This window comes from Oenanthe melanoleuca, chromosome 2 (genome assembly GCF_029582105.1).
Source record: "Oenanthe melanoleuca isolate GR-GAL-2019-014 chromosome 2, OMel1.0, whole genome shotgun sequence".
Taxonomy (NCBI): domain Eukaryota; kingdom Metazoa; phylum Chordata; class Aves; order Passeriformes; family Muscicapidae; genus Oenanthe; species Oenanthe melanoleuca.
In genome coordinates, this window is record NC_079335.1 from 111,585,559 (window position 1) to 111,600,218 (window position 14,660).

At 38.3% G+C, this 14,660-nt stretch overlaps 1 protein-coding gene across 2 annotated transcripts in view; it reads right to left on the reverse strand.

Annotated features, from left to right (window-relative positions):
• The window catches only part of LOC130249872 (ubiquitin-conjugating enzyme E2 E2), a 196,125-nt gene that overhangs the window by 19,261 nt on the left and 162,204 nt on the right, over window positions 1-14,660 (reverse strand). For both annotated transcript variants that reach the window (XM_056485023.1, XM_056485024.1), the window contains exon 5: window positions 3,260-3,407. In XM_056485023.1, coding sequence (XP_056340998.1) covers window positions 3,260-3,407 — 148 coding nt within the window. The remainder of the gene's footprint in view (window positions 1-3,259; window positions 3,408-14,660) is intronic.

Consider the following 14,660-nt stretch of genomic DNA (forward strand, 5'->3'; position numbering starts at 1 on the left):
AATTTACACTTCCCAGGCTCTGCCTGAACACTTAAAGTATAGTTGACTTTTAGTGCAAGCAAGACAGGTTTTTGTAACTTAATACATTTTCAAAGTGGGGAGAATCCACAGACAGTTACACAGAATTACTCTGCAATAATTTACTGCCCACATAGGCACATGCTTACATTGGAATCAGGCATTTTCTGCACTGAAGGTTAGAGCCTATAAACATTCACTCACTCACTCACTCACTCACTCACTCACTCACTCACTCACTCACTCACTCACTCACTCTATTTAATGCATGTGAATGTATCTATCAGGTTTCATAGTGCTGCTCATGCACATGCCAAAGTATTTACAGGACTGGAGCCTGTATTTCCCTGATAGACTGATTTCCCTGATCGAAAGGGATGTGTGCTGTGGCCTCAAGTATCACCTTAAAGAAAAATACTAATGCCTGGACTGCACTAGTGCATCCCACCACCTCTGCCATCCCTCTGACACATTTGGCTCTCTCTCACTCCCAGATAATGCACAGTCACACACAAACCCTACAACACTCATTTCCCCCATGGAAAAGTCAGCCAGCTGTTACAAAATTCAGACCTTTCATTAACACAGTTTTACTGGCTGCTACTGCCAAGCAAAACAGAGACAATTAATAATAATCAGGACTGAAGGGTCTGAGACAGCTTATGAGTAAAGGATTGCATTAGTTGTTTAAAAAGGACAAACTTGCTCCTGCCTGGAGTGATAGGGAACAAAGGGCAGTGATGTATAACCAGGGAGGAAAGAGACTCTCCCGTGGCTTTTGCAGATTACTGTGTGAATGACAGGAGAGGCAGGAGCAAATACCTCTTTCCATTTGCTCAGCCTGCTGCAGAAGAATAGCAGTGCTTGCCAATGAAGCTGCAGCTGTGCTTCAGCACCGTTTAATCACTGTGGGTGACTGAGGGTTAATTAGCTGCCATTCTCACTCCTATTTGTTGTTCTAATGAAGATTTGCATAAATGTGAGAGTAGGGGGTAACTGATACTTGATTCTTCTCTTCAGGGGCCAGGCTGGAAGACTCGCCCATCCTACTTGTTTATGTTTGTGGGAGCTCCAATGTTGCCTTTCCATTTGACCTGATCTGCTTCTGGCTGATGAATGGTGAAAAAAGAGTTCAAAGTTGCTTATCAAGTCGAGACCCCTGTTGTGTTTCTGCCTTTAGAAAGGGGCAGACTAGTTAGATGAAGAGAGGACTGAATGATTAGAAAATTACTCCCAGCTGACAGAGAGGAAGAATATATATGCATGTTTCTGCAGCTACTTATGTGTATATATGTGATATAATTCAATGTTATATGTATCAGTGACATATCTTTTTATCCATCCATCCATTTGATGGCAAGTAACCAATAATTTTTAATGATAAAATACCACAAAAAATAATGGGACAGGCAGTACAACTGCAATGGTATTAGGCAACATGACAAAAAGTAAGGACTTGTAAATTCCTGCAAGCCTTCTGTTGTACATCACTAACATTCAAAGTTCACTTTTAAATAAAAATAATATCTAACATGAAACAGGCAATTTCTAAGGAAGGTGAAAATGACTCAGCACTTCAAAAATATCTGCCATCAGTGCCTTGTGAGACTGGGATACAAATTAAGAAACTGTGTTAGTCCTTTAAAAAAGGAAAACTTTACCATGAAGCAGTGACAAAATCCAAAACTACTTCATAATTAAAGAGAAGATTTGAAGATGAAACATCATAAAATTGTTTTATTTACTGTGGTCAGGACAATGCTTATGGCTGCTAACTGAAGAAGCTAAATGGGAGAACTTCCCATTTTTTGTTATGTTAACTTGTTGTACATGATGACACACCATGGACAACTGTTTTCAGTATTTCTCTTACACACTTGATATTCTAAAACGGTTGTTTGACAGCATCTGTAAGGATTTAAGATTGAGAAGGCAGAAGTAGTGAATTTCTGAATTTCAGATCACTGCTGGAAACTGTCCAGCTTTGAAGATGACTGTATCCCTGCAAAGAGAGCTGACCACAGGACAGCATGTAGTTACTGCCTGTTTCTCAATCCCCACACAGCTCTGCAGTGTCTCTACCTCTTTACCTGGTTTCTAAGATACCTGAGCAAATATTAATTTGGTTTTTGTACACTTCTGTCATCTATCTGCCTGACTACCTACAGACACTTCTGCATATTTTTGGCCAAACACTAACAGAAATCAATCTTTCAGAGATGTTAGCAGAGAGCACTCAATCCAGCTGAAATAAATGTGCCTAAAATGGTAACACTCTCATCAATCCACCTCTTAGCTGAAAGGAGCACCACAGATTTCAATGTCCTATACAGCAACAAGCTCACATGAAAATAAAAACAGTCTATCACATTTTTGCCAGCTCTCACCTTATTTTGAGTTTTGAAATATTTCAATGATCTCTTTCAGCTTTTGATTCAGCCTCTGATTATGCCAGAATCTCACATTCTGCCCTTTTCTGAGCAATTTTCAGCCCTTTGGGCAAATTAAAAATGATACTGAAGTGTATAATAAAAAACAAACCAGCAACAATCCTCAGACATATAAACAGATCACATAATTTTTCTTCAATGATTCTTTAGTAATTTCCACATACTATGGTTTTCCAAGGCTACAGTCAGAATTATGCATTGGTAAATAGGATAAGAGAAACTGGAAATTAAGATCTAGTGGTCAGTGGCATAAAACAAATCTAAAGGAGCTGAGGGGAGAGGTTAAGTGCTGTGCTAGTTAAAAAGAATGACAGCTTGCTTTGAATACTCATGCTGACTGTCCAAGATATTGAATAAACCTAATTTAAACTAATTTTCATTATTTGTAGAGTCTGAGTTAGGCATCTATCATTGTCAGTGCTATTAATATTCTTTTCAGAGACCACATTATCAGCATACTTAAATGAAAGCTTTCCTTTTCAATATTTATTAACTCATTAATATTTCTTGGTGGTAATATCCTGCTTGTAATGTCCAAATTAGTGCATACTAAGGTATTTTCTACTGGTCAAGCTTTCTGAATTTAAAAAAAAAAAATATTCTCCAGTACTAATACTGCACTTGAGCTGCTGAAATTCTGCTTTCTTTTTATACTGTTTAGATGAGTGGCATTTAAAATGTAAATTTTTGTGTTTTTTCAGTAGGTACCAGTAAACCAGAGCACTGACCAGATTATCAGTGAGCTGACCAAACGATGAATGAACAAGGATTTGAAGATTAGCTCATCTTACCTGGGTTACAGTCTGTGAGGAGGGAGCAGATGGAGAGGAGAACTTTAGAAATGGTTAATGCAGGACTCCAGTTGTCCTTTAGAATGTCCAGGCAGATGACGCCTTGGCTGTTAATGTTACAGTGGTAGATCCTTGTCCGGAACGTCACCTGCAAAGGACAGAGGGTCTCAGCACAACAGCCAGCAATTACACAGTTATTAAGCAATGAAAAATCACAGGAACAAACATTCTGCTTTCCTGCCTGAAATGACAGCACTGCTGGTTAAAGACTGGGCAAGACAGAATAAAGGAAATAAACTCTGCCTCTTGCATCTGTGGCCAGCAGTGAAACTGGTTTGTGCAGGCTGAGAATGGGATGCATTTCCTGAGCTTTACCCCTGCCTTGGTCTTATCCATCTCCAAAAAAAAGCCAAAATAAAGCTATTCCAGTCCCTGATCTGGGCAATGTTCATAACTCAGGCCCACAGCTCTTTCACACTTTGAAGCAAGTCAGAACAAGAGAGATTCTTCTACTGTCTTCATCTGTTCATCATTTGACACAAAAGATTAAGCTGTACAAAAAATGCAGAGGCATCACAGCAGTGACTCCTGGAAAAAACTGAACTGAAATATTTTTGAGAAAGGCTGCTCAAATAAAATGCTTTTATTCCCAAATGTTAGGTTATATTTTTATCAGTAGAATTATTTACAACACTTTTTGGGTTTTTTTAGTAATTTATTTTGATGATTTCTGTATCTATTCTATATGGTCTTCCAGGCAATCCTACAGGTAACAAACCAAGGATATAATTTTAGCTGAGAAAAATCTCCTTCAAGGAAGCAAAGAAGACTATTAAGCAAGTTCATCAGTTTTTAAATGCTTCTATATCTAAAGGTATTGCTAATTAATAGGATAATTTGACAGTTTGCCACACTATGCCCTACATAATTGTACGTTCTTTATTTTTTTCCCATCACTCTTGGTTTTGCTCATTGTTTTCCAGTCTAAGTGCTTCACTTCTGGGGCTTCTATGAGCATTTAAAATATTTCTGGCACAATGATCTCAATTAATCCAAATGTTATAGCCAGATGATTTATTTTCTCCCCCTCATTAGAAGCCCAAGCACATCCAGCATTTGGAGGGAAGGAAGTCTTCTGTGAGATCAAAAAAGTTATTTATTTAAATAATTATAATTTGGTGATAAAATTAGATGTCTGTCTACAAAGGGAAGCTACTTTGAACAAGGAAGGTTACCAATGCACAAAAGTCATAAACTACCTTACACAAACTGCATGTCAAAAGTGCCCAGAAAGGGAGGTGATTGGAGGACCATCCTGTGAATTGCAAGTGCTCATTAATTCCCCAGGAACTCTTATACTCCAGTTGAAATAAAGCTTATGCTTAAGTATTTTACCTCAGCAAAGGTGCTTCCCTGTACCACCACAATGAAAAATTTGAGGACTTCATTCAGTGGCATCTAAATACACCGAGTAATAAGATATGTGTGGTCTCACTGAATGTGGGGGAAACACTGAATCCATTGCACAGATTAAATTATACCCTCTAAAATATTTATAGCCAGGTCATTCTGAGCTGGTAACCTGCCTCAGAGAAGGTCATCAATTTGAGCATGTATTTTAAGTGCAACTGTCCTGCTGCCAGCAGAGAGGACAGACACTGCCACAGGTTCCCCTGCCTCAGCTGCTTCTGAAGCACTGGGAATTCAGCAGGATTCAGAGCTTCTGAGATGAATGGAGGTAGTTCATGTCTTTCGTGAACTGTTCAACACTCCATTGCCATCTCAGGCTACCTGGTGGATAAATGTATGTGGGACTACACCTGTTTGCAGCTGGAAGGCTGTTTTTGAAAATGCCTGAAATAAAGCATTTTTTCACTATGAGTAGATATTAAACCTGTGACATTGAGAAAGGCAAGATAAGGATTGCTGCTTACCACTGACAATGTCTCCAACTTGCTAAATATGCCAGAACACTTTAAAGTGCCTGCCTAAGACAGAGGCATTTTACATATTTAAATAATCAACATATCAGTTATTACCTAATGGTAATATGTTATATTTTGTTAATTAATTTTAATATTGAAAATCAATTCAATTAATTAGTGAAAAGAATCACAGTCTTTAGAATTGCAAAAGAAGCTGTATAAATGACAGCCTTAATACACTGGAAACTGTGGCCTGAAGGTGGCAGGTAACAGATTTCTTACCCCAAGGCAGCAGATAACAAATGGGATGACACATTGCTTTCCTCATCCATGTATTGCCTGAAATTGCTGATAGTGTGGGAAATGCTGACATGAAGCTTTCTGAATGTTGTGCTTACCATACCTACATTATAAGGTTATGCAGAGTCCTCCTTTCATATGTGCAGAGAGAAACCATGTGTTAATACCTTTCCAGGGAAACTGCATTTTCTTAATTATGGTAATATTTTTACCTTCGATGTCACTTAAATGTTTCCTTTCAATGCTGGACTCTAATTCCATTTATCCCCTAATGAAAACACCTAAACAATCCCATGCAGGGTCTCAAAGGAGTGTGTGGGTGTGCAGGCAAAGTCACCTTCAGACAATTAAATGGTAGAGGAGCAATTGATGGGTTTTCTTGAACAATAAGTGTTCTCTATGGATTTTTTCTCCTTCATTCTGGAATTTAAAGAGTGTACCTAATTTTTGTTGAATAAAAGTATAGATCAGGAAAATGCAAATTACAGGAAATAGGAAAAAATGGGACTACATTCTGAAAACTGTGAGTACTATAAACAAACTTCCAAAAGGTAATGATAAGGACTTTATATTTAATCAGTTTTGGAAGTAAACAATAATAAACTCATCTGTTATTTCCTGCTGAATGCCAAACATGCAAAGCCATGGCTGGCTGTTCACTGAGTAAGTTTTAGGACTGCAAAAAGACTGTTAATAAAACCTGGGAAGAGGAAACTAAGATGGATTTCAGTTGAGTGATTGGAGACAACTGGTTGAGGGCAAGATAAGTAATTTCTTGATCTCAAGAGTGATTTTGAACACCAGTTTTCCAGCATGATGTAGTCTTAAAATAACTTACTATCTCTCTTTTGCATGGAGGTCTAAACACAACAGTCTCTATGGTACCTGGTACATCATCTCACACACTTTCAGACTCCACTGAATTCAGTTGCAATCTTCTTGAGAAACATATCAGGAGGAAGAAATGATTCCCCAGTTTTACAAATTACACGCAAGGGGTTACAGTGTGCCCTCAGGGTTTGCTTTCATCAGCCTGTTTAGGTTCAACCCTCACCTCCTGCTTCTTAGTCACTGGAGCCTAGTGACTGTGTAGGGAGAGAGGAAAGATTCCCAGAGCCAACAGGAGAATAAACAAAACCAACCTCCTTTTGCTCAGCTAACACTGGAAGCAGAGCTGAGATCCCAGGGCTCTCATTCCCAAGATTTTGAAAAGTTCCTTTTAAGATCTTTCATTTCTTACAAGGATAGAATCCTGCATGCCTGCCTGAGATGAAATTTCTGTCTTCCTCAAATATTCCCCAGGAGTTTCGCTTTAATAAAACTGCAGTGGCACTACCTGAAGTGGAAGAAGTTGTACTGCATACAGAAAAGGTTTTATTTATATATATATATGTAAAATATGATGCCATTTATGATGATGTTCATAGAGCTTAGGAGAGAGTAAGTTGTTCCCATCTCAGCTTGTCAGACTTTATGAGCAGTACATTTGTCTGGTCAGAGAGAGAAAACAAAAACAAGATTGGACCTACACTCTTTGGTCATATGAGAAAAATACCCTAAAACAACCCAAATGAAAAATGTATATAGCTCTGAATGACACAACATTCTTGCAATAATCTTTATATTAATCAGCACCCTTTAATTTCTTTCAGAGTGCACTTCATTTTTCTATGAGCACTGAGGCTCCCTTTTTAAGATAGGGTAGACAATTTCCAGTTTGTTAGTACAGATTTGTAGCTTGCACATGAACAATTGTTGAGATACTTAATGATTTATCACAAAAAGTGCATAAAAATAACTGTCCATACGATGCTCACTATTTAAGAATATATTTTAAGTTTAGACCAAGAAATGAACTTCATCCAGTTCTCAAAACACTTGATTACATCTAATTTTACTTGGTAAAAAACAGATATAATTTATTTTATTGAGGGAAAATATATGGTATCTGCATTAGCAGGAAATAATAAACTGTAATTACATTTGCCTGACCTACAGAGAAGTCTGATATGCAAACTGTGCTGTGCCTCTTTGGCAAAATGCATCATGCAAGACATCAGTAGCCAAAAGTGGTAACAATTTAAATGGGTATAATAGCATCCACATGAGTTAACCTTTAATATTATTGAAAATGAATCAGTATGCAATGTGAATAATTATTCATTATATTCATTGTAATTATGGAGCTGAGTAACTACTCACACTGTCTTATTAAACACTCTTGCAGGGGAAAAGAAACTATAAGCACAGCAGCCACAAGCATCTATATTATATAAATGCACTAATTTTGCATACAGATTTAGCAGCAGGAAAAGTAAAAAAGGGCCTTGATAATCGTCGATGTATCCAAGAGGGCAAATAAAAAAATCCTAAACAGTAAAAAGTTTTCTGAAAACAAAGAAAGAGAAGGAGAGAACAAGGGAAATGGGTTACTGTTTGGGTTAGAGATGTTCAGAATAGAAACAAGGTGGTAATAGGCCAAATATCAAGAGCTTTCTCTGACAAAGTCACTATGAGTTTTCATAAAATGATTTTCATATCATCAGCATAATATTTCTTAAAATTAGTAATTCTATATGGAAATTCAGCAAATTTTACAGAGAACGAGTTTTTTTTTTTTTTTTTTAATATTTACTGGCCATTTAACTTTTATAAAATAAAACCTCCCTTTTGAAGTTTAAAGCATGCAGGCTGTACTGTCCTATGTGTACACCTCTCTCAGTTCACCACAGTGCTCTAGGCACGAGAATTTATTTCTAGATTTTATTCTAAGAAACAGGGGCCTCTTCTTCCTCACCTAATTCCAACAGCCTTTGGGTATTTAGGCACTCCATGCATGAGAAGCCCTAGGCAGACTGACTTCAGAACTAGTAGTTTTTTGTCCTGATCAGTTCATCTGCTCTGATTCTATAGTAATGATGTGCATAAAATCCTTTCTCTCACATCTGTGTGTATTTATCTGTGTGTGTGTAAAAAAGGACAAGAAACAACACTGACATATTATGTATTTTATGCAGTAGTAAAACATCCTTGATACAGCAGAATTACGTAGCTTCTGAAATTTCCAACAGACAAGCTGTATTCTGAAAATATATTTGACAAGCAATATGAAAACCAATGCTGTAAGGCAGAAGATATTCCCCATAAGATGCCTCTACAGCCCTCTTAAAGAGCTTTGAGTACTGGGTAGTCACAGGAAATTGGAAGAAATTATAAATCACCTAAGCCTTGGTGAAGGAAAACAGGAGTTTAGTTAGATAGAGCTGTTTGCATCAAGATTATATAAATCAACAGAAACTACTGATATAAATTAGTGTATTATAAACAGAGTGAATAAGGAGACTATTCATTAGAAGAATCATTGGCAATTCAATTTGCCAATTACTAGAAGAATTATTAGATGAATGAATTTAAAGGAAATCTCAGAGATTTTAATGGCATTACCTTATCAAATACATTTATTCACAATAAAACGCAGTTATTGATTCTCTCTTCAGTCTAACATATTTCTGCTCACATCTGTGTCCTCCACTTTAAAACTCTCATTCTGGAATTCTGAGAGACATTCTTAAGCAGCCACCTGGGTTTGAGCTGGTGGTTCAGCATCACCTGAAGGCATCACAGACTCACAGAATGGTTTGGGTTGGAAGGAACCTTGGACATCATCCGGTGTCAGCCCTCCTGACACCAGGTTGCCCAAACTCCAAGGAGAGCAGGACTGGGGCTGATTCTGCTGGCTCTGACAATGGCCATTCCTCCCTCTCAAAGACTTCCCTGCATCTGATTTCTGCCTGCAAACACCCAAAGACTTCCCTTGCTGGGAAAACCTGCCAACCCCGTTTATTGTCATGGATGAAGGATTCCTGGGCTGCTCTCAGCCAGGAGATGCAAATAGCAAGGCTGGGTGAGAAGAGCAAGGGAGGCACAGCAAAGGGGCCATGGGAGGCTGTGGGAATGTGCTGGGTGAGGCAGCCACACCATCAGGAGGAGGAGGAGGAGGATGGGCAGGGCAGGAGGCAGCTGAAAAAAGCTGCTCACAGCAGAGCACGGTGCTGAGAGCTAATAGGATGTGACACAGGCTATGAGAGGGGTATGACCAGGCAAATGAATGTAAGGGATGAGGCTGACAGGAGCCCATTGCATTTGAAGGCTACCCTGATGATGGCAGTATCTGGGAATGGGGGCAAGAGGAGGCAGACTGAAACCCTGAGTGCATCAGGGTTGCAGAGATGGCAAAAAGGGGTCAACCACATGATCTGTACTTCAGGAGTTTTAGAGCTTCAAGTGCAAACTGTGTTAGTAGTGATAAATGCAATTTAAAGTGCGTGTCTGCCTTGTAAGGGTCATTTGAACAATGTAGGTTAGAAATACCAAGGAATGCTTATTTTTTTGCATCTACTCTTTCAAGCACTGTTTTTCTATTACATTGCAGATAAAAGTATCCTTAACAGACAATCACATATAAAACAAGTATGAACAAGTAGAGTAGAAGCCAGGAACAAAAAGAATTGCCCCTCAGACATGAGGCTGAACTCAAAAAATAGCTCAAAAGTGTCTACCACAGGAGAAGAATTCCACAAGAGGATGTTCAGTGCATTGAGATTAGTCCTATATTACAATTATGCATTAAAAAAAAAAACCCTGATTAGATGTTTAATATTGCCATTAAGATCAGACTCTATAAACATTGTGCACTGTATTTAAAAAGGAAAAGGGTCTCCCTTGCAGTCCAACAGCTGCTTTAAACCATTTAGGCATTCAAGTGCTGAGAATAATTTTTCAGTCAGCTGATAGGCATAGGAGATTTACATGGAGGAAACAGAGTTTTCTGTTATTTTAATTTTGATTTAGAGGTGATTTAGCATATTGTAGCTTTCAAGTCCTATGAGCCATTTTTCAGTCAGGTGAGATTAAAGTCCCTAGCAAGATTAATTGTAGAGTTAGGATTAAGAGATTCTATAAATCACTCAAACTCAAAAATAAAGCTAGCAGAACACTATGGTAATGATAGATATATCCATATTTTATCAGCCACAGCTAAATTGAATTGACACTTTAGTAGACTGAATGTAGTCAAATATCAAAGTTATTAATAAAGATTATTCTTGATGAAAATGCAGACTCCACTTTACTGACAATTCCTGGGAGGAAAGTTCTCTTGAAGATCATTCATTTTTCTACAAACACCTGTGCAAAAGACTGGTATGGCTTCCTGATTTGTCAAAGCTTCCTGCTCCAGAGGGACAGTATGCAGGACAATGAAATCATTGCCTTTCCTTCAGTTGTGTGGTGTGCAGAAGTTGCAATGTTTGTACTGATGGCTAAATTTTAAAGGATCTTGCATCAAAACCTTGCATACTTGGGGAATCCACTGATTTCCAAACAAGGAGCTTTGGGGTACTGAATGGGATAGAGAGAGAGAAAGCTTTCCTCTGTTAAAGCCAAGGGGTGAACTGTCTGAATCCATTAAGGATGAAAGGAAGATAAGTTAGCAGGAAAAAGAAATCTCAAAGGTATTTCTAAAAAAGGTTGAGGGGGTCATTAAACTCCTGAAAAAATGTAAGGTTATTTCCTTGGCAGGTCATCTAAACATTTTTATTCATTTCTGCTCTGAACAGGGCACAGCTTTGTCTATTTTTCAATCCCCTACAATACAGGGGTTGTGCTGGGCTGAAGTTAAACCTCACCTTGTGACCAAGACTGAAGCCTCAGCAGCATCTGGCCTTCAGCAGAAGGTGAGCTCATCACCACATCTAGGCCTGACTTTGTGTGTTCCATCCCTTCCTTCTGTCTGGCATCTCATAAAACCAACGTGACACTGAGGATGCAGCTGAGAGGAGAAGGGGGATGGTGCAGCCTGCTGCTTTCCTGCTGACTCAGCCAAGCAGGTGCTCAGCAGCTTCCTCACAGTGGAGGCAAGGAAATATTTTAAATTGATTAGAGCCTCCTAGAAAGCCAATTTGCCAGTTCTCAGAGGAGCTGCTCTAAAAGTCTTGTTTTCTGGTTGTAGAGCTAAATCAGAGTTAGGCTGGGCTGGCCCTCCATCTCTCCTACTCAAGCTGGATTGGTCACACAGAGGTAAAACTTTTCTGGGGAAGAACAACTCCCTCCTCTGCATGAGCGTGCTGCAATTGTGAGTGAAGCCAAACACCACTGATTTATAAGGAAAGCAGAACTGAAAAGGTCAGTGACCTCTGGCCCAAAAAATTTGGAGTCTAGGTTCAAGGCATGTGACAAAGCTGAAATACTGAAAATAGACTGACTTCAAAGAGGAAGAAATTGATAGTGTGAAAGCAAATTATACTCTGACTTACCACATGGTTTATTCTGTGATGGTGAAGAGTAACTTAATTTGATACTATGCTTATGGTTTAACTTTGGAAAGACACTGACAGGTAAATACAGACAAAAAGAAAACTGTGGATCCATAGGAGAAAGACTTGTTGGTGCAGACTGGAAGGGAAACCTGATGACAGTGATGTGTTGCTATATGAAACCTGAAATTTGAACTGGATCACACAGGAGAATTAACGTGGAAAAGGGAGATAAAAGTTGAAAATCTTAAGATTGTTGGAGGCTACAAAAATGCAAAAACTGAAGAAATACCTAAAAGTGAAAATTTGGAGAGATACTTTGTTAACCTGAATGAAAGAGTGATTCATTATCTTTTATGTGATAAAGGCAAAGTACAAAAGCAAATTAACTATCTAGAAGAGCAAATGAAAATGACTTTGTACATTTGCTAAAAAAAAAACAAAACCAAAATACAGGTTGAACATCTTTACTTGTGCAAATGTGGTCTCTGTTGTTTATTTAATGTTTTCCAACATGCAACAGGGTGCCCAGTGATCAGAACAGGCATCAACAGTGTTTATAGAAGCAATCTGGATTACTCAGAAAATATCAAAGACTTTGTATAATACAAATCAAGCAGTGGTTACACCACAAATATATTTTAATGATGTTTTAAATAGAAACAAAAGACACATTTCCAAAATCCATTTTCAATATATTTTTCTAACTGAAAAAATTATTTTACCCTCCTTAAGATCCATATGTGACATACACATGTGTGATAATGGAATGCACAACATCTGGGAATAGATGAGGAAAAGGAATCTCTCTGCAGATTTTAACACACTGTGGATTAGGCCCCTTAACAGTGACTATGTTATGTGACATGGGAATTTGCTTTTGGAACCCCAGGCTGGGTCAAGTAATTGCATCTGGGAAATACAGTTTCTGTTTCTTCCCAGGTTTTTTGTGGTCACATTTTTGGAAGATCAATTTTGACAGTACTTGTTTAAATATTTCCTTACTTCATAGTGAATGAGGGACGAAAATGGCCCACAGAAATCTCAGGAGTAATTTGTGAATTCAATCATAGTGAAAAATGTGAATTAGACCCTTTCTGCTATGTTCTTACAGGGAGGTAATCTTGCCAACACTCAGGATACATTTTATGTCTTTCTCAGTACATTTCACAGTCTTGTACTTTATCCCTAGGTTTTTAAAGATGGTAGAGCCTTAAGGGGTTAGAAAAAATAGAATATAACTACAAAGAAATCTAAAATGATTTATGCCCATAACCCTAAAATCCATGATTTTGAGAATAGCATAAAATATCACAAATCTTGTGGTGAAGTAGAGCACCCAGTGGCACAGATAGCACTGTACTGTGAGGCCATGTGTTACCTTCCCCATACTCAGTACCTTTCTTTTGCTTGAAATCAGCTTGGGGAGAACATATTTAATTACCCTTTCCTGGCAATGCTGACTGGCAGCAGATACCTTATGATAAGCAGTGGTCTTCCCATGCTGCTTTATTCAAGGGATTTCCCTAAGTATTTTACCTGTGAATGAGTTTCATAAGGTCTGGGAAATAGGTGTAATGAAATAGCAACAGTTTGTGAGGTCATACAGCAGGACTGAAAATAGGGGTCATTTAGAACTGTGGCTGGAGTGAATAGAGTAAGAATCCATGTGTGTAACACATGCTTATGGCACAGTTATACCTGACATGAGTCCCCTGTGCTCATTACTTTCTGACAGATGACAATTTCCCTCATCATAAATACTGGCTGTTTAGTAATACAACACAGCATCATCAATTCTCTTATCCTTTATCAAGCAGTACATTTTCATATGATTTATATGCACACACTTCTTGCAGTGACAACTGGCATCAAGATAAAGGCAGACAATAAAATCTATTACGAAGCAGGACAAGAACCACCTCTCTGCCTGACATTTCATTAATAAGCAGTGCACAGCTGCATTACTCATGTCCCAAAATAACACAGTTGCTGAGCACAACTGAGTGCAGATTGAAAAAGACTTTACCTTGTGGTGAAATAGCAAACTGGACCTACAACTTTTATTTTAAAAGGGTGTCTATTGCATACACTGCCTCAAGACACAACAGATTCAACAGAGAGAATGACAAAAGACTTCCCTGTAACTTGTCTTTCAGAGCTAGTTCCTCTGAGAGAACTTTAAGATCTATTTTATATGCCATAAAGCCATTTTATCCCCTAAATGATATAATTTAAACTTTTTGGGGGGACTGAATGTAACCCTTGCACGGCAACTAGTGCAAACAGACCAAACCCAAGAAAGAAGTAAATCAATAGGGCTTGTTAAATCAGACCTTGTACAATGGGCTGGGCTGGGGGGAGGCAGGAAGAACAGGACAGAGGGAAGAACAGAACAGGACTGCAGCCAGCTCAGCCTGCCAAGAGCTTTAACTAACTGAAGGAGACATTATAAAGTTTCAAATTCTTTCTCCACTGTGTAACAACAGCTGCCTAAATCTGAAACTGTGCAGCCAGCAAGGTGTACAACTCACTCTAAGACCTCTCAGTGACATCAAGGCTTCTCTAAACTGGAACACCAAAAGTGGGAAACAACATTAGACCATCTCTAATACTGCTATACTCACCCATCTTTAAGGTTACTGGCTGGGAAAGTCCAATTTATAGAATGACATGTGCTTTGCATTCACATCTCTCATTTGTTTCACAAAAATTTTCCTGATAATTATCTACTGCTGTAAACATTACTACTGAGGCATTAAAATGCTATACATAAGCACTTATATTTCAATAATCTACTCAAAGTAATCTAATAGGAATTGGCCTCTCTCTCTTTTAATGCAATATCCTTCCATTACAGAC